The sequence below is a fragment of the Phacochoerus africanus genome, chromosome 4, assembly GCF_016906955.1.
Source record: "Phacochoerus africanus isolate WHEZ1 chromosome 4, ROS_Pafr_v1, whole genome shotgun sequence".
Classification (NCBI taxonomy): Eukaryota; Metazoa; Chordata; class Mammalia; order Artiodactyla; family Suidae; genus Phacochoerus; species Phacochoerus africanus.
In genome coordinates this window covers 114,758,365-114,779,428 of record NC_062547.1, presented here as the reverse complement: position 1 = coordinate 114,779,428, position 21,064 = coordinate 114,758,365, and the positions used below count along the sequence as shown (strand labels likewise).

General features: G+C 35.2%; 1 protein-coding gene across 1 annotated transcript in view; it reads right to left on the bottom strand.

Annotated features, from left to right (window-relative positions):
- MAN2A1 (mannosidase alpha class 2A member 1) overlaps nucleotides 1–21,064 on the bottom strand; it is a 177,516-nt gene that overhangs the window by 65,539 nt on the left and 90,913 nt on the right. The window contains exons 10-12 of the mRNA XM_047778398.1: nucleotides 19,487–19,669; nucleotides 15,220–15,334; nucleotides 13,602–13,669 (exon numbers count right to left, since the gene is read on the bottom strand). Coding sequence (XP_047634354.1) covers nucleotides 13,602–13,669; nucleotides 15,220–15,334; nucleotides 19,487–19,669 — 366 coding nt within the window. The remainder of the gene's footprint in view (nucleotides 1–13,601; nucleotides 13,670–15,219; nucleotides 15,335–19,486; nucleotides 19,670–21,064) is intronic.

The window sequence follows — 21,064 nt, the reverse complement described above, 5'->3', positions numbered from 1 at the left end:
GCACTCTCTATTTTCAAAACACTTTTACACAATATCGGTTCTGAGAAAGAAACTACAATCTAGTGAACCGACTGAAGAAGATACAAAACACTAGGAAAAAAAAAACACACTCACAGTGAAGGCGAACAGGATGTCACAAGGAATAAAGAACGTTTCGAAGAAAAGCAAACAAGCCATCCAACTACCTATAGCACTGAGTATATGTTAAGCACCTACAAAATAACAAAATCTAAGACCCAAGTATGTTTTAGTTCAAAAAGTACCCCAATTTCACATTTAGTTTTCTTGCCTAAAAAATTAAAATAAAGCTACTCTCCAAATAAGGATGACATAAATAAGTCCAAAGACTCTATTTAAAATGTTTCTTTTACCACAAAGTTGTGAAGTGTTCTGAAGTCCAAGATGGGCTTGAAGCCCTCCCTGACTTTTTCAGGATCAGGATACCTTCACTAAAATCCTTTTCCTTGTTCCTCTTGTAGTGCACGGTTTATTAATCTGCATTTAGAAGGAAAAAAAATCTGGTTCAGAAGAATGGAAGACTTTGAAATATGCCACATCACTTCAGTCTGTGCTCTGAACTGCTGAGTTAAGGAGCTTTGTGTTACAATTTCAGAAGACATGATGGACACTGGGAGGAAAAGATGAGAGAAAGAGGACAGAGGACAAAGTGTGCACAAAACCAGATAAAATAAGCGACTAAGGAATCGCTCTCTCTCATACAATCATCAATTCTCCCAAACCCAATATAAAGCACTTCAAGAAATCACGCATATTTCAGATATTTACTTTCTTTTAACACTTCTGCAATGCATTATCTAACTCTGACTAAGGGGGGAAAGCTTTGGTGCTACAAGCAATAACAGAACAGAATCATTCAAAATTTCATTATCTGGCAGAACACCAAGACTAATGCCAGCTCTTCTTTGACACAATTTCATCTCCTTTACATATTTTTTCTTAGATTCTACAAGGTTACTTGTTTCCCAATATCTTAACTGGAAATGATCATAGCCCTTTCCGTATTATAAGTGGTAGTCTCCATGCTAACTCTGCCTTCGTAAGTATCAAAATAACATCGTAATCTTACATATAGCGCCACATATTCCTTCCCATCTTCTGCATTTTCCTGATTATGGTCTTTGATAGTGTAATTGTAAGATATTGCAAGCAATGCACAAAATCACTTAAAGTTCATTAGACAAACCACACAACGAAACCACCCTATGTAAATTTAATTCACTCTATAATAATCTGACAACGATAAAGTAGAAACACACAGCTAGTTAAGAAAGTCTGATTTAAAGTGTAAAACAATAAAAAGGCAATTAAAACATGGACTAACCAGGCAATTGAGCAGGTGTTCTCTGAACACATAACTACTTTGCCACTGCTTTTAAACAAATGAAACTTAAAACTATCATTTAAAATGCAGTCTGTTCAACCACTTTCACACATAAAATCTACATCTAGTAGATCTAAAATAATACTGGATTTAGGAACAAAAAATCATAGTAGACTAATTATAAAGGCCTGGGAAGAACGTGAACTTTTCAAGTTTATGTAAAACTGATTAAAAGAATGATTTAAGATACCATGCCCTGAAAGCACTGAGACAAATTCCACACTGTGAATCACTTTAAAAAATCAATATGTGAGATTGATAGTAGCCTACCGATAAACATTGTCTGCAAACGAACTAAATGACAGTAAGAAAGTATATACTATTAATATACAATTATATTATTTAAAGCAGTCTGTCATTAACATTAAACTAGTTAATCAAAGAACTGTAAAACTTATTTCAGGAGGTGTAAGAATGGAATAAGAATTTTTTTTTTTTAATTTTGATAATGAGGAAGCTTGGAGTGTAATCAAGAAGCTAGAACAAGAAGTAGAGACTCTTTCAAAGGAAAAAGTCAACAGCTAAATACTTTGGTGGTTCAGGAATGTGGTACAGAAAGGTGGAGGGTTAGCAGAGATGTGCAAAGACTTCTTTAGAGATGGATATTTTCCAAGAAACTTTTGAAAGGATTGAGAATCCAACAGAGAGGAAGAGGTAAGCCACTCAAACATGCCCATAATCCAATGCCAGTGAGAAGAATCATGATGTTTTCTGCCATTCTGTGCCTTGGGGGATACTTGCTGGTTATGTTAAACACTTTCATAATTCTTCTAGACCACTTATCTACAGGTTGACAAGAGTTTTCAAAATTCACTTGGTGGCAAAAGCTAAACTGAACTAACATGAAGCTATATATATTTATTCCTCTTGAACTGCATATTCAGAAAAGTTAAAGCATTTGATGAGTCTTGGGACCCCGGACTCTGAGGGATTATGCAGTATGCTATTACATTCCTAAGGTTTTAAAAATTCAGAATTCACAAATAAATAGCTAGTCCTGAAAATTTCAGGTAGAGGATTAAGGACTTGTGTTTAGAAGCTTTACAGCAATCTGAGTCACAGACTGCTTGTAGAATCTGCATGCAGATTCTGTGCGAGAAAGAACCAAGCAATGAAAGGAGAAAGAAATGTATACATTCCAGCACAGTTCTACACAGGGCAGGCATGCCAAATAAATCTGGCATCCAATGGCTGACTGACTGAACCAAGGAACAAGTATATTTTAACGTGGTCTTAAACAGGTCACTAAGAAACAGTCAATGTTTAAAAATACTCTATCTTCTTAATATGTGAAAACTCTGAATCCCAGTAGGACATACATCCTCTTATTTTATGAGATATTACTTTATCTCTCTCCCAATTCTTAATTTTATAATATCCAATAATGTCTTGGTTTTGGAATAAACAGAAAATCTCTGTATCTTTAATAGTTAGAAGGTTTTGATATGATTGTTTTATCTAACTGATATGGAAGTCTTGAGGACAAGTTTTAAACAAGCTTCTGGTATTGAGAACTGATTTATTCAGCCCAGATCTCTTTCTAGAATAATATGGAATGTAACTCCACTCTGAGCCAAAGGGGGCAGGAAAGAGTAGCCAGTGATGAGAAAACACGGTAGCCGCCCTGGGTTTAGTTAATGAACTTAATGAATAGATGCTGCTAGTTGCTTACCCAATAGCTATTCTCATGATCTGCTTTACAGAAAGAAACCCAATTTTACTTAGGATGAAAACAATCCTAGCTTTAAAAAAAAATTGAAACAAACAAACAAAAAACTTGGTTCCCCATGCTTGGGATGGCCATGTGACATAGTTCTGGCCAACACAATGTAACGAGAATTCAATAAATAGAGCTTTCTAGAAAGTTATTATATCAGAAATTTAATAAAAATTGGCAGACTCTAATTAGCTTTCATCCTTTGCTCCTCATCTGTAGGAATAGAGATGCCATGTCTGGAGAAGCAGGTACAATTTTGAGACTGAGAGCAGCCAAGGGCTCAGGATGGCAGAGAGTTGAAAGGTAAAAGGGGTCTGGTACTTTAATGACCCTGTGAGACCTATCACGAGTCCTAGACTACTTACTCAAAACTTGTACATGACAAAAAAATAACTGCTTTCTTATGAAGCCAATTTAATAAGGTTTTTGTTACATGCCGCTGAATACAATTTGAAGTGAAGTACTAAACACACAGGAAATAGTACTGGGTAACACAGGGAAGCCAACAAGTACCAAAAACTTAATCCTAAAAGAAAAACACTGAAAGCAAGATGATTATTCTAAAGCAAAAAATTTCTCATAAAGATTCATCACTGTAGACATGCTTTTCCTTAAAGGGCTGCTTATTTTTAAACAAGTCCTAAACTGCCTATCAAATATTGAATTTAACTTCTTTCTCATAACTGTCACCCTCTCCATTTCAATTTTTAGTTATCAATTCAGCAAACACCTCCTCTGAGCCAAGCACATCTTCTTTATTTCACTCAACTAATCACAACTTTTAAAATTCAAACAAGCCATCTTCTTTTCCTGCATGAGACTTGGAAGGCAGATTTCATAAAAACATCAGCTAAAACCTCAGCGTTTACCAATCCCATGCTATTTTTATTACAAACACAAATGGTTACTCGGCATCATTTAAAACTTCATAAAGAATTTTATGAACATAGAATCTTCAACCGATTCACTGATGGTTATTGCTGATGAACTTTTAAGGATCTCTTCACACAATAAAGCCAAGAGACACATCCCTATCCATAGCTCCCTTCATCTCCATATATGATTATTTCTTCCAGTGCAATGCCCAATTCAAATGCTCCTGCACATATTCTTAGGTGATGTTCCTGAAAGACTGCTGGATGCCATGTTAGAATGATGAACAAGACTCAGACCACACCTTCATGAGGTTCATAGCAACTGTCTTCGGAAGAACATTGTACATGTGGTAAGTGCAGCAACAGTGAGTAAACACATACTCCCATGTAAGCATACAACAGTGACATCTAGGCCTGACTCAAGGATATCAGGAAAGACTCCAGAGGATGTAATTTTTATTTTATTCCTAAAAAATAATCAGGAATTGGGCCAGCTGTGTGTGTGTGTGTGTGTGTGTGTGTGTGTGTGTGTGTGTGTTTATGTGTATGTGTTTGGGTGTAGGGCAGAAGGCAGTTTTTTGGTTTTTTGTTTTTTTCTAGGCAGCAAAGATCTGTAAGTTAGACAGAATGTGGCAAGTCAAAAAACCTGACAGCTGCAGAAAGGCTGGAGCACACAGGACAGGGCGATGTGAAAGATAATGAGAGAGAAGCCAAAATGCAGGTACACAGCCAAGTTAAAGACTCCAGGACTTTATCCTTAGGGGAAATGGGGAGAGGAAGGTTTTGAGCAGGGATGTTACAACCTCATTGCTAATATGTGTTGGGTGCCTACTAAGTGCTAGATCCTACGCAATTAAATTCATAAACAAAAGCTTATTTAATTCCTCCAACAAACATATGAAGTGGGGACACCCATAGGGTTGTCACCACCACCCAGGGGAAGGGAGCTGCAGCTTGAAGTAGAATGTTGGCATTGAATAAAAGTGGGCAAAACTGAGATGTATTTTAAAAACAGAACAAAAAGACTTGGTGTTTGGATGCAACTTCAAAGTGAAAGAAGAAACAAAGATAATCAGAATACTTCTACAACTTATTGTCCAAACAAATATACTTTTGAGAGAAAAGGGGGCCACTAATGAAAAACAAGAATATATGATTACTTTAAAGCAGAGGTCCAGGTTTCTGGCCTGGGAAACTGGACGACAATCTAAAATGTTATCAAAGAGCTTGGGATCACAGAAAAGATTCGGGGGCGGGGAGGGGTTTGGTTTTAAACACACTGAGATGAAGGTGTGAGTGGGCCTTTGCAACGGAGCAAGCTACATGGCCTGTGGGCGTGTGGGCCTGGAACTCCAGACTTTTCAACACAAATGTGTATTTGAAGGGTCAACAGTATACCGACAATAAACAAAGGCAATGAGAAGGAAGCAGCACCCTCCCCAGAAGCTTCTATCTTTTAAATCTTTCTGAGGGAAAACAATTATTTTTTAAGATCTCCTATCATTTCCTGCCTCTCTACCTGTTTCAGATGTTCACACAATCTGAAACTACAGATCAATACTACTGTGAGTAAATCACATTTTACATTATAAAAGTTCTGCCAAAACTAGACAGGGGAGTTCCCATTGCGGCTCAGTGGTAATGAACCCAACTGGTAACCATGAGGACATGGGTTCAATCTCTGGCCTCGCTCAGTGAGTTAAGATCCAGTGTTGCTGTGAGCTGTGGTGTAGGCCAGCACATAACAGCTCTGACTGGACCCCTAGCCTGGGAACTTCCACATGCTGCAGGTACAGCCCTAAAAAGATACACACACTCACACACACACACACACAATTAGATAGGAAATTCTTTCAATTTGGAAATCGAATTCACAATAAGATTTGGATTTCCACTATGTCTAATTATTTCCAGTGCCTTAATTTTGATTCGTATATCAGTCAGGTGAAGTGACTTTATCAAGAACATTTAAAAATTTTCCTTTTTAGAAGAAGAAAAGAGTACCTGCAGTACGCTTTCTAAGTGTTTTCCTATTTGAAAACGTCTTTTTGTTGCATCCACATATGAAAGATAACTTTGAGTATAAAATGATTTCAAAACTCCATAGACTTCTTGTTACAGAGAAGAAACCTAAGTCTGTCTGGCTTTTGTTCCATATTATATAATATCGGTCTTTCTGCCTGGGCACTTTTCAATGTCCTTTTCCTTTTAATTGAAGAAAGTTACCAAGATGTACTAGGGGTGACTGTCTTTTCATTTCTATTACCAAGAACTTAGGCCTTTTCATCTATAAAGCCAGGCCTTCTCAGCTCAGAAAACTTGTCATTATACGTTTGATCATTGCCTCTGCTACACCTTTTCCTAAAGAACATCCGTAATTCTTTTTGTTGAGCTTTGTCCTCCATACCTATCATCTTCTTTCTCACTGTTTCCACTGGTCCTCCTTTCCCTTGCATTCTTGAAAAGCTTTTCATTTTCATGTCACTGATGCATTCTTTCCCAATGTCAGCTTCACCCCTAAGTGTCGCTAATGAAGATATTGTTATTGTCCTCCTAACAATCTTTCCTCATCTCACACCTGTACCTTTCCATAGCATCTTGTAATTTCGCTTTCCACTTTCTGTTTCATTTTTCTTAGAGATCATGACTCTTAAAATTTTGGAGACTTCCAAAGAGTTAAAAAAACAATTTTTTTTTCCTAAGTTGATAAAGATTTGTTGAACACCTACAGTGTGCCAGGTATTTGCTAGGGAATTCAAAAGCAAACAAGTTCCCTGCCCTTATGGAGCTAGTATTTTAGCATGGGACATGGACAACTAGAAATAAAGGAAATAAGCAGTTTGTTAATACTGTCTGAAGGCTGTAAGGATGCAGTAATGGGGAAAAGAGTGAGTGAAAAATAAGGTCATATGCATAGATGCAGCCTGACTGCAAGTTCCTAAAAGGCTGCTATGCAAGGGGGCTGGGTCTATCTACAGCATTCAGTCTTCCATACCAGATCTGCTGTTCTGCACAAAGGGAGGGCTTTTTTCTTTAATAAAGAATACCAGGTGCTTTTCTGGCCCATGCCACCACCAAGAGCAATTTCCTTGAGTGGATACTTCCCTAGGTCAATGCTCTACCATTAGTTCCATACTTGCTCCCACTTATTTTATGTCTTTCAGTTTCCAAATTGGTTGTAAAACAGACACAGTGAAAGCCCTCATCAGTATGATTAAGGCTGGCAATAGATCTGTTAACTGGAAGAGTTCAAGTTGATTTGAAAGTAAAAATTTAAGTAGAACATCTTTAAGATATATAAACACGCACGTGCGCATGCAAACACACACACACGTGTGTGTGTGTATTTTTTAAATACTTTACTGTAAAACATACAAATGTGTATCACACGCCAACTACAAATGTAAGGGCAAAACTTCTGCTTGGATTATAGGACCACTACCTGGCATCCTGTGTCATATTTTCGGCATAACCATAGAGATGATAAATTAGTTGGTTCCTAGCTTAGTTTTTCTAAAGTAGACCGAGAACTTAAATGTTTAAAAATATTAAGCAATCTGAGTACAGACTGCTTCTACATCTTTGTAATTTCTTCCCAAATATTTTGTAGGCATCTCTTCAGTGTTTACCAGTGATTCACCTTTACTGAAAATTACCAAATTACTCAACTTTATATTAAAAAATATATTTTTGCATAATTCATCAGTTTAATAAAAATCAAATGATGAGAGAAACATCACAAGAACAATTGATTTGGGAATAAGTAATTGATTCGTGTAACCAGACAACTCAACCGAAATACTGGAGGGAGAGAAGTGTGCCGGCCTGCTAGCAAGTAGTCTCCGAGCAGCAAGGCCACAGTGCCATTTGCACAGAAAAGGAAAGGAGAGCATCAGTTGATCTGGTTGCTCAATTAAAAAAAATGAAGACTTTTTAATAGAGATCTTAAGGAAAGCGGACGAAAAGAATAACTACCTGTGTAGCTATAAAAAGTAGTATTCTCCTTGTAGAAAAACATTTGCCCCTTTTTCTCATTGGTAAAGCACCAGAATTTCAAATCCTTGAGGGTAAACACTATGAAAAGGCAAAGGAATTAATCTCCATACCTGCTTTTAGAGACATGCATGTTATTTTTATTTCTAACTGTTTATCACTGGTCAGTGAGTAACTGCATTTTTTAGTCTGGTTCGATCAGCTTTGCAGGTTGTGGGTATTTTACACTGTGGCAATAGGTTGACTGTCAAACCAAGGTTTTGGTGCTCCTCTCACTGTTCATCATCTTCTGTGTTTTCATGAGTTTTAATACGAAATTGAGAGAGTCAGTCTCAGGGTTCCTACTCAGCCATCATATAAAATGGATGTGTCGACATTTTAAAAAAAACATATAATAGATGTTATTTCATTTAAGTCAATGTAAGGGTGAAGCAGCATTTCAGGAATTAATACTTATCATTTCTGATACAATAATGAGAAATATTAAGGGTGGGGAGAACAGTGTGGGAAAGGTGGAATAGAACCCTCCCAAAAGTCTTCCTGTCTTCCTGAAAAGTTAGCCAAAAGCAAGCCTTCGAATTATCGATTTAGAATGGCAAACTGCAGGTAAGATTATTTTATGTTGCTAGCCAGATATGACTGCTCCAAAACTAGTTCCAACCACAAGATGAAGTTTTAACATAAAATTAACTAAGGTATCATGTAGAAGGTACCTTTAATACCCTGAGAAGCTTTTGGTTGTTTAAATAATATACTACTATCTCTCACTTAGTCTTCAGGGTAAACCATCCTCTTTAAAAATATCCCAGATTACAAACAGGCTGAAAAATGTTTCTGGATATCAGAGAACTGGTCAATTCACTTTTTTTTTTTTTTTGCTTTTTAGGGCCACAACAACATCAAAGTTAGTGAAACACCACTCAGAGGGAACATGGAAGCATAGATGAAAACACACAAATACCTTCCACAAGCAATTAATACTTAAACAGAAAAGCATCTCAGAGGAGAATTTAAGAATGCATCCTTCAAGTCCAGTAATGAGTATAAATTCAGACTTATGATCTGATGAGGTCAATTCGTTCAAGTATTTGAGAGTATCTTTTGAACTTCCTCATTCTGAAGAAGCCCCAAGAATGCAATCCCAACAAAGTTAATTCTATAAGAATGCAATGATGCTGAAATGCAATCCTAAATTTTTTAAGTCCCATGGTGTGAAATTCTAAAATCTCAAAAGAGCAGCTATCTAAATGCTGAGCAGAGTTAAAACTATTGAATTACTGTTTATTTTTATGTATTTAGTGGATTGGAAAGTTTTCTGTCACTTAACTTCTAAATATTAGATGAAAAAACCAATTGGGGAGAACACATACTAAGATACCACATTTTCACACAAAATGTGAACCATATATCTGGTGTCTAAAGTTTAATATTCTCTTTAGTCAAGGATTACATGTATTTCAACAAATCTTTATTAAACTCTTACTATGTTGAATATGGTACTATAGGCATAAGAGTGGACATAAATGAAAGAAATAGGTCCTACACTGAAGCAGTTTACGGGTGAGTAGGATTAACTTCAAATAATTATACTGGCAGAAGTAAGTCAATGTCATTTCCCAGCCATATGACTGAGCCATGCTGGACCTGATTTAGAGGAAAAATTGGGGCCAGGATCCTAAGACTTTAGACATCTTGGGAGGAGGTTAAGTTTACCTTATTTTATACATGGAAAGTATGTGGACTTTGGTGGCCAGTAATGAACTGTGGTAGAGAGTCTCCAAAAATGACTGTCATTATTCTTTCTGCTTCTCACATCAAGTAATAGAGAATAATTCTCTCTTTAAGCCCTGGATAGCCTTAGTGCCTTGCTTGACTATTAAAATACCAAGAAAATGACCTTAGACTTCTGAGTCTAGGTCTTGAGAAGCCTTATGATTTCTACCTACACAACACTGTCAGAGTTCTGCTTTGGGTATATTAGTTAGGTGACCACATAAATTGTGGTTAATAAATTACAGGCACAGGGGAAGGCCTAAGGGCAAGAAGCCACTGCAGTAGTTCAAACAAAACATAAAGGATGGCTTAAAACCAAAAATAGGACAAGAGGAGAGGATGGATGTCAGAGATGAGTAAAGCTAAAATCCCAAAGACTCTCCAACTGATGACACATAAGGATAAAAAAAGACAGAAGTCAAAGTGGGTGCTGCAGTTTCAGAACCTACACAGTTAAAAGGAAAATGATGCTTTTAATCAACATTAGAATTCAAAAGAAAATTAATTTAGAGGGGCACGCAGGCCATCTGACAAGTAAACAGCAATAGGGATATCGAGTGCCTTTTCTGGAATTCTGTCTTTTTATATCTGGATGATACTCTTAAGTCACCCACGCTTAGAAAATACTGACTTCCTTTGTGTCTCCACATGGTTAGTGGGTTTCTTTTCAAGTTAATCCCTTCTTTTTTGGGCTAAAAGAGATACAGAATTCCTTACCAATAAATACCCTGCTAAAAATTAAGAGCATTTAAAGGTACATTTGCAGCAGTGGTTTGAATAATTTCCTCTCAAACTAAAAATATATCTACTTGAAAAATGAACTTTCAGATTTACAGAAGCCATCTTGATGTTATTTGAACTACATACTTGGTGGCATTTAGAATTATCCACCTTTAAAAAAAAGTTCCTTGATACCCTGTCAAACCAGGTGGCTTGCAGATGGGTTCTGTGGCAACATTTACTCCTGTCCTGCCTGAACAGATGGAATACTAAAGGAAGACTAGAATCTCTCCACCTGTCTCAGACTTTCACCTTGCATCCTCAGTGTCTTCCAAGTCTCTAATCGTGAGGTTGTTTTAAATGTCCTTACAATGGGTTTCCTTAGGCAATTGTGAGTGGAGAGGGAAAGAGAAACAGTTTTGTATATTTAAGGTTATTTAAGGCTATGTATGACTTGCTGAGGGTGAACTAACTTTTAACTCTTAATTCCATCTGCTCTCTATACAGACTATGAATGTATACACTATACAGCTCACATAACCTCGCCAACTAAATTAGGTATACTGACATGAACTTTGTCAATTTCAGCAAATTATGGACTAATTTTTAAATACTCACAAACTAAATCATGTCACGTTATAGCTATAACTAACTCTGCCAAGAGCATGATCAAATTCATTTACATGTATTACTTAAACTCTATAGGTTTAGACTTGTTTCCTTATAACCTCCTTAAAGACTCTTTTTAGACCTTTTTTCCTAATCATTCCTCCACATAATTTTAATATTACATATAAAATGTATATTTATGTACTATTATGTACTATATCTATGCTTTGCATATTACAAAGAATAAGTTTGTTTCAAACCCTCCCCCAAGAACCAATTCTTATTTTCCTAGACATCTCTGTGCTGAGAATGCATGTTTTATTTAGATTAATAATATGTTGTTTAAATAATTATGCTTATAATCAAGATAAAGCTAAGCCTTAGAACATCACAGAAGACTCATGAAGACTAGAAGACTGATTCACGGCCACTCTTTTGAATCTGTCAATGCAAATACTGAGACGCACAGACGGATTATTTAACTTTCGGTACTTGTAAAATATAACCATCAGATCCTTCCATTTTAAAGGCCACCATCAGTTATCCATTCTTCACTGATTTTACTGAAAGATCAATAATTCAGATAGTTTGTGGCTAATAAGTAAAAAAAAAGATTTAAAAACCAGAAGTATAAGTAGTTTTATTCATGAGGTTCTAAAGTACAAATAGGATAATAAAGACAAAAATAGGAATCTGACAATCCCAAGTATTGCCAATGCACCTAAGGAAACAGCAGCATGGAGATTTGGTAAAAAAGAACTTTAAGATAATAATATTATAATGAAGAACATGATTTGCATATGAACAGTTTAAAAGGAAAACAAAAAAGTGATTGTTTTACTAATAGACTTAAAAGTTCTGTTTGTGTTTATCTTTAAAACTTTTCAATATTAAAGCTTAAAAATTTATTTGTCCTTAATTAATAGACCTCTGTCTCCTAAGTTTCTTCCTCCAGCATAAATAAGGCTGAATTATCACTTACTGCTGGCTAAGGCAAGGACAGTTTAGGAAGTAGAGAAACCACAGAACACGACTTTTTCTCTGACTCATTATGGCACTATCCCTACCGCATCCCACCCATCCTAACATGCACCCACAGGAAGACTAAAGGGATGGGGAGGGAGCATGAATTACTTAGAGCAAATGTTAAGTCATTCTTACAGTCAGCAAAAAAGAATCTTCCCTCTCCAAAATAGAAGAAAAAAGGAAGTAATAGATAAGAGGATCATGCCAAATAGACTTACTGACAGCACAGTTCAGTCGGGACACAATATATTAAGAACAGCCATCTAATCCAAAATTCATCAAAATATTATTAATTATAACACAAAGAAAATGTTTTCTAAGTTAATAACTGATTTTCCTTTTAGTATCATTTTTCTTTCATCCTAACAGGGGCCCGGCAGTATGAAAGCTCTTAAGCCTTCAGCAAGACAGAACTTAAACTTTCTTTTCAAATTAATCCCTTCTTTTTTTCTGGGCAAAAGAAATGCAGGGTTTCTTTAGTGGTATTTTAGAATTATCGAAATATACTTACTTTCTAGTTCTAAAGCATGAGCTATATATATATGCTTTAAATTCTACATACTGAAGAAGTGTAGTCGGCTAAGGCTCTAGCCTATGTTTAACCAAAATCTCAACTTTACTAGCAATTGTAAAATTTCTGTAGTATTTTGATCCCACTTATTTGAAAATAATTTTAAGAAAGTGTAACTAATTGAAATCATTAATTACACTTTACAATTACTCTGTTATCCTATAATTTCTAAGAGGTGATACCAAATTTTTTTAATGTAGATAGTAAAAAGTTATGTTATAAAAACACACTGTTTATCTGGGTACACTGGGTACTGACTGGTATTTGGTCATGAAACACAGATAACTTGGTTAAAGAATTGCCAATAAAAACATAAAACGTTTCTTTGTAAATCAGAGCCAGCATCTATTAATTGCCCCATTTTTAGGTCAAGAGAACACCTTTCCCATTTACCTTAACATAAATCAACAATGCAAACATGAGGCAGTTTAACAAGCACAACAACCGGTTGTCTAGTAAATGATTTACAGTAGGAACCCTTATCTTTTAATAGTATTTAAATTTCTCCTTTCATTTAAAGATACAGGATCAGAGATTAATGAAAACAAGGCAAGTAGGCAAAAAGTTAATCAAGAAAGAACATACTCTAAAAAAAAAAAAATCAACATTACAAATATAAGGTTCTTTTTTATAATAAACCTACATATTTACCATTCCACATCAGTAATTTGTAAGATATCATTATAATAGTTTATTCAGCTATCAATGTACCCAGTGCTGTGTTAGCTATTAGCACTGAACATGATGCAGTCATGGGAAAAAATCCATTTCTTCAAAACAATTTTTTTTAAACTAATAAGGTGATTAAATGAAATACTGCCTTAAAATATATGCTAGGTCCAGAACCAAATCATGAGAACCCAAAAAGTCAAGTGAGAGAAGTGCTAAAAATTTATGAGAAATTATGCTATTTACCTTGGCTCCGCACTCAGACTTATTACATTTTTTTGTGGCAGAGAACTTTGTGTTCTTTGTTTCAAATCCTATAAAAATGAACAGAAATGTTTATTTTACTTTGAAAACTTAAGTTTCAAAATTAGCTACGTAATAATACTTTAAAAAACAGAAAAAGGGAACAATAGGAAAAAAAATCCTCATTGCAGCTACATAAAATGCATCAAAGTTCAAAATAAATAAATCTTGTATATGTGCATGTGTTTGGTGTATTTAGACTTCAAGTATAACACTGTTACAGGGACTACAGTCCATAATAAGTAGTTCCAATTAGGAACCAAATAAATCCGAGATCGAGAGACAATTCCGCAAAAAGCTTTACTATTTTACTTTTGTGTCATATGTTTCATATCCTTAAGAAATGTACATATGTTTATTGCATTTTTTACTTTAATATGAAAATATATAATTATGATTTGATTACAAGCATCAATCAGTATATGAGATACTGAAGCTGTATCTCTGATTCCACATGTGTAAATCCAAATTACATGTAAAATTTCGAAGCCTGTCATTCACAGTAAATTCTAATCATAAATAGAAAGTTTTTAAATATATGAGTTGCCAAGTAAAGAGCAAAGAGGGGTGTGATCAACCGTCTTTTTCAACTACTCTTCCTTGCTATAGAATAGCATGTTCTTCCTTGCAGAGCATCATCTGTTTTACTGGTCTGTCTAATCCTAATAAGCCAAGGCACATATTCTCACTCTATTTTACAGATGAATAAATGAGGGCTCACAGACTTAGTTAAGTAACTTTTTCAAGGCCCATACAATCAGGTGCAGAAGTTGAGGCTAACAGTCTCTTAATTATTCAATCACTGCTCTACTGTTAACACACATATCAGGATTGCTCAGGGCACTCCTTGGACTCATCCTAAAACTAGAAGACAATGTAAGATCATTTAAATTGAAGTTTACCAGCAAGAGATTAAGGATTTACAGAAGTTCAAATATCAAGCAACTTCTAGTTAAAGCTAAGTAAAATAACTAATTTTAATGTCCAGTTACCTTGCAATATCATCTGAAGTGTTCTAAAACCATATTATATGGGAATTCCCATTATGGCTCAGCGGAAACGAATCTGACTAGTACCCATGAGGACGCAGGTTCAATCCCTGGCCTCACACGGGGGGTCAAGGATATGGCTCTGCTCTGAGCTGTGGTGTAGGGCGCAGGTATGGCTTGGATCTGGCATTGCTGTGGCTGTGCTGTAGGCAAGTGGCTACAGCTCCTATTCAACCCCTAGCCTGGGAACCTCCATATGCCATGGGTGAGGGCCCAAAAAGACAAAAAAAAAAAAAAGCCTGTATGTTTCATATACCCTGAAATAAAATTATTTTATTTTTCAGGCTTAGATTTAGTCAGAATAAAATAAACACCAGAAGTTAAATCATACACATTATGGGAAAGAATACCATACAGGTAGTTTACATAAAGTGATACCAATTCTTTCAAATAATGTACAAATAAATAATTATATTTCAAAGTATCTCTTCATTAAGCTTCTCACCCCTTTTCCAATCCAAGAACAACAGAATCACACATTGTTATTATGAAAATTAAAGATATCAACTAACCATTTCTAGGAAGGTATCAAAAGAGTAAGAGTCGTACAAGTGTTTGTCCTTCAAAATAAGCAGCAATGCAGAATGTCCAATTATCTTCTTTAAATTCATTAATGAATGAAAGAGTCTGTGAACCAAAAATTTTATTCATCTGAGAAGTAATTTAAAAACCTGTATACTATATTTTCAGTTTCTTTAATTACGTCCAAACCCATCATCACCTTCATCCTGTACGCAAAGTAGAACCTATAATAAACCTATAACAAATTGGCTTTTTTTTAAAACCCAGAATGAAGTACTTAGGGAAAAAAGTGAATCAAAAGGCATCACTGGTAAAGATTCATTTAAAATAGAAAACTTTTTGGACATACCACAAATACATAAAACTTATTCAAACTACTTATACTTTCTATGAATATCACACCAAAAAATAAGAATAGCCAGAATGATTACCTTATATTCCTTACCAAATAATAAGACAGCCAGCTTTAAGGCATTCTACCAAAAAGCGATGATTTGATACTTTACTTTAGAAAAAGATTTTAACAAGCATTGAAATGATGACAAAAGAAGACGTGAGATTAACTCTCATTCAAAAGAAAATACAATCAGTATACACACTTCAAAGGATTTAAAATTCTAAAGAATTCAAATAGGTGTTTTGTTAAATTTAGTTTCATGTTCTTGTTCTAAAGAACTAGAAAAAAAAGAAAGCTTTTCACAGATCTGTCTTTATCCTTGTTATTTTTCTTTGTTGTTGAAACTGTTAACTGTATCCAAATTGTGTACTTATATCTGAGGAACCAAAGAGATGCCTATGAATCAACTGATTCAGGATCATTTCTGGAATATAACCTTGTACATCACCAGCTATTGCTAAAGCACTACACATAGCGGGGAAAAAACTTGTCTTTTTTTTCAAGTTCAATCTTGTTTCTTTAAAGCTTTACAAAGCAGGCATCTCTAAGTAAATTCATACTGGAGAACTTTGTAGAGAAACTTCCTCTATCTTGTTGTCAATCAACTATCAGAATGAATTTATTATGTTTAGAGAGTGATTACATTATTTTCCCCAACAGAGGAAGCAATTTTGGATCTATGCGTTAAAAACATTTTTGTTGGCACACAAAAACAAAAATATTTTGCAAAGGAATTTAAAATAACTTTTTTTTTTAGAAATAACTTGGCATAACATTATGGTTAACTTCAAAGACAGAACAATTATGATCAATAAGTTATTAAATACATTTACATAATAAATCTGTAACAATAGTATGAAAATATTATGGATCTAAATTGAGACCTTCATCCAACTAAATTTCTCAGTTTATTCAAATATTTTATTAGATAGTGATAAGTGTTCTTACCAGACCACGTATATGAATTGAACACAATTCAGTTATGAGAACAAGTTCCTCAATCTAAGTTTATTTTTATTATCTACATGGCTATCTTTATGAGGCCATCTGAACCTGCAGAATAAAAGTCATGTTCTCCATCAGCTAAAAACTTACATACATTAGAGTGTATTACAGATTTCTAATTAAACTGAGTGAATGCCACGAATCAATGTTCGCTTCCCAAAGGCACACACGTAGTCTTCTTATGAGATGAGCGCTAAAGACTAGTACAGCTTTTTTCCAACAAGTTCTTAGGATGTATAAAACTGTTTGTTGGAAACAAAACAAAGCTAAATAGTAAATAAGTTTGGAGAAAACTGGGTAAAACAAAATTGCATATGTTTCAACATTCCATCAATGTGGGATTTCTCAGCACCTCTAATTTTATAACAGGTCCTTGCCCTGTTATGAAACAGTTCAGGAAATATCACTTAGGAATCACAGCTGTCTAGCTTCTTACCATTATTGCCATTTAAAGGAGATGTTATCATGTCTGTCATTCAATAGTTTGATTAAGTGTAAGGAGCCTCAAGCTCGCCCTTTGTTCATTTTTTTCTCTTCCTTCATTGTAATTTAGGAGCTGGCAGAATTCTTAATCTTTCCATAAGTGACCTTGTTACCATTCCTTTTTCACAAAGCCCCAATATCCATTTTCAAGCTGAATATCCATGTAAACAGTGCCCAGTCTAGTTCATTTTTTAAGCCATGAATTAAAATTAACCTCCAAATATGCCATGATGCATGTCTGCTCTCCGATTTACAGTTACATAAACATTCAATCTACTGTTGAAAGCAAGACTCTAAGTCACCCTCAGATGGCAGAAGAGAAAGCTAAAAGGACTTGGAGTCCTGCTGGCATCCTAGAGCTGTTAGACCTGACCCAGTGACCTGCAAACTTCCTTCACATGGCATAAAAATAAGGATGGGATTTATTCCATTTTGAGCTGCTATTACTAGCAGCCAAAAGCAACCCCTAACTTACACACTTGTTTATAGGGACATTTCTGCCAACATCTGAAGAGACAGTAGTCAACAATCCAATAACAAAACGACACTCAATACTAGCTGCCTCTTTATATAATTCTCTGTGTTCTGAAATTTCCTACTTAAAATGTCTGTGCTAGTGACTGGATAATTGTTTATGACTTTTCAATATACGTATGAAGTGCTCACAAAGCAAATTAGCAAATGTAAAGTACAATTTGAGAATTAGTGTGTCTTTTTTCTCTAAGATGCAATTTTGCCTAGGGATGCTTTTATAAACTAAAAGCAACAGAAACATGGAGAAACTAATGGCAGGGCTTCTGCAGAGAGGTTATGAGACAAAAAAAGTTCTATAGCAAAAATTCAATGACCTGTACCCCAATCTCTTTCAATATGGAACCCAGAGAGAGGGCAAGTAGGCTATACATGCAAGGGTATGACTCCTCCCATTTCTTCTTAGGAGCTCTGCTCTGGTCCAATTCTCAGCAGCTTCACTTTTAAACTCTCAATAAAACAAGAAGACAGAAGCAGGTGAAAAAGAAGAGTAGAGTATCTGACCTTACTTTCAAAAATGCTTATTGTGGGAGAAATAACATTATCATCATCCAATGAGTGTTTTCCACTTTAAGCCTGGCTCTACCTCAACAGACAGATGCCAAATATATTTGCCATAAAAAGCATTTTTAAAGACTCAAGTCAACTAATGAAACCTCAAGAATATTTTTCCTCAAGTTTCTTGAAAGGCAGTCAAAATATTACAACTAAAAATTTAACGGGCATTTATTATAATCAGTAATATCAATTGCAGATCAATTATTTTTAATGTTGGCTTCATGTGCTCTGGACACTTCACATATGACAATGTCTATAGAAAAGAGATTCACTTTTTAAATCTGTAAGAAAATCAAAGCATATTTTAATGACTAAAATATTAGCAAAGCATGATCTGGAAGAAATACCAATCTGAACTACAATGGAACAATAGGCAGAACTCCTCCCCAGGGTCAGAATCTCCTTTGCACTGACCCTAAGGTACTGTAGCCTCAACTTCAGCATCATGATGGAAATCCCATTAAGTCTTTCCATTATTGGGAAGTACTGTTTATAAAACCCTTTGCTATTTCAAGACAAAGCCTGTGCTCACTGTTTCTGATCTGCAACATGAAAATAGCTGAATGTTATTCCTTCCTTCCTCTGACTGATCATCTACCAGCTGCAGATGGCTTTGATATCAACACCCAGCCCATCCCTTTTCATCCCAATTCCTTGCACCATTCACAGTAGACAAGGTTTCTAGGTTCTTTTACCTCCTAGCTATGCTTCTAGGCTTATTCTTTCTTGGTCAATGTCCCCCTCAGAAAATGAGGTATCTGAGAGCAAATGAATATGAAGCAGGATGAAATTAAATGGCACTATAATGGAGTGGAACTCTTTATCTCCCTGCATTACAACTATGATTTATTTGATACCAAATCCTTGGTCTCGATGGTAACCCCAATTACCACCTTATGCTTGGGAAAAAGTGGGATCAGCTCTATAATAATGTTTTACTACTCCTTTACAAAAATGCACTACAATGAGAAGTTGAGACAGCCAGAACTTTCTCAACAGATTCTTGAAAAATTAATAGCTTTGAAAATTCGTGGTTTTCCTATAGTAATATTTTTAAAGGCTATCATTATTAAAAGCTTCATCAAAAGATAAGTATTTTGGGCTATCAGCATGACCGAAAATGTTTACTTGGTGTAACACATGTATCTTTGTAGTTGGTCTGATTCAGTCTGCTTTACATTAATAAACATTCAGTATTACAATTAAAAAAAATGTCACAAGATAAGAGCTTATAACCCAAAATTTTTAAAGATTTTAAGATCACTTTTCAATAATTACATTACCTGGTACCATAGTCCACAACCACCCAGTCCTTCGCAGTTCCTGTGATAGCATCATGATGTTGAAATAGTCCCAAATTCCTTCTGGCTTCTGTCAGCGCCACGTAAAGGGATGATGAAAGAAATTTACTTATCTTGTATTGCTGAGCTTGTTTCAGGGCGAAATAGTAAAGAACTTCAGCAGCCCTAATTGCACAAAAGAGTCATTAATTTTTATTTCAAAACCAACATTTTAGTTTCCAGTCTAAAATATGTGGCACTGATACCTTTTCAAAAAATTTTTTTTAATTCCATAATTTCAGTATGATCAATTTACAGGAAAGATGATACTAAAAGAAAACATTTCTATAAAACCACTAAGGTATTCACCTAACACATCTAAACTCTCAATTTCCAAAGAACACGATGGCTCAGTGACGTAAGGGAGTGAAGCCAGTATGTGTTGGCAGCAAGATATGTTCATTTACATACAACATCGTGAAAAATCTCAAAGCAGTAAGACCTGGATAAGGGTTTCTGCTCTTTCTCCTGAGCAGTGTCAACATGTATCACAAACTTCATCACCAGAAAGCCATTTCCTCTCGCATATGTACGTTAAAAGGAGAGGTGGTAGGAAGATGCATGGTTACATGAGTGGGAGAGTCACAGTAAAGAAGAGGTGGGACACGACGGCAGGACAGCTCAGGGACAAGCGTTGGTCTAAAAGTTGAATGATGGGTGACATACAGCTATAAAGAATTAACAATATAAGCTGAAAGATGATACATCATACGCCATCTTTTCTCACTTATTTTAAAGGATAAGAGTTTTGAGCAAGAATATGGGAGTTTATCATTTTCATCTTTAATTTTTTTCATCTGAGGATATGGTCCAAGATAGGTTTCTTAACAGTTCTTTGACAGGCTTGATGGAGTAAAAAGTATAAGAAAGTTCTCCATGACAAACATGCTAATATGGTGGAGAGAAATCAAGGCAGCAAGAAAATATATTAAGATATCAGTAAAAAAGGAGAGACTCAAATGTTTAAAAAAAAGAATTCCTTTGAATTGTTGAAATAATTAAAAGATACTAAAAAATTTCCACTTTTTAAAATTATAAACCTTCTGAAATTCATGGCATGAGAAGCATTATATTGGATTTAAGGAAAGTGTGTGTATAGATATATAAATGCATATACATCCAGAGTAAATATTCCTGGTTTTGGAAAGAGTATATATATACATATAGATGTTCCAAAATGTTAAAAAGTGGATTTTAAGAATATTTTCCTCTTTATGCTCTTCTATTATATATGTATTTTTTACAAATGAGTTTAGGATGAAATAACACCAGACGATAAACTTATTTACAAATAAATTAATTACATTTTATGTATGTATGTATGTATGTATGTATTTTTCTTTTTTAGGGCCCCACCTGTAGCATATGGAAATTCCTAGGCGAGGGGTCGAAGTGGAGCTGCAGCCTATGCCACAGCCACGGCAATGCGGGATCCCAGCCATACCTGTGACTTACATCACAGCTTGCAGTAATGCTGTATCCTTATCCAACTAAGTTAGGCCAGGGATTGAACCTGCATAT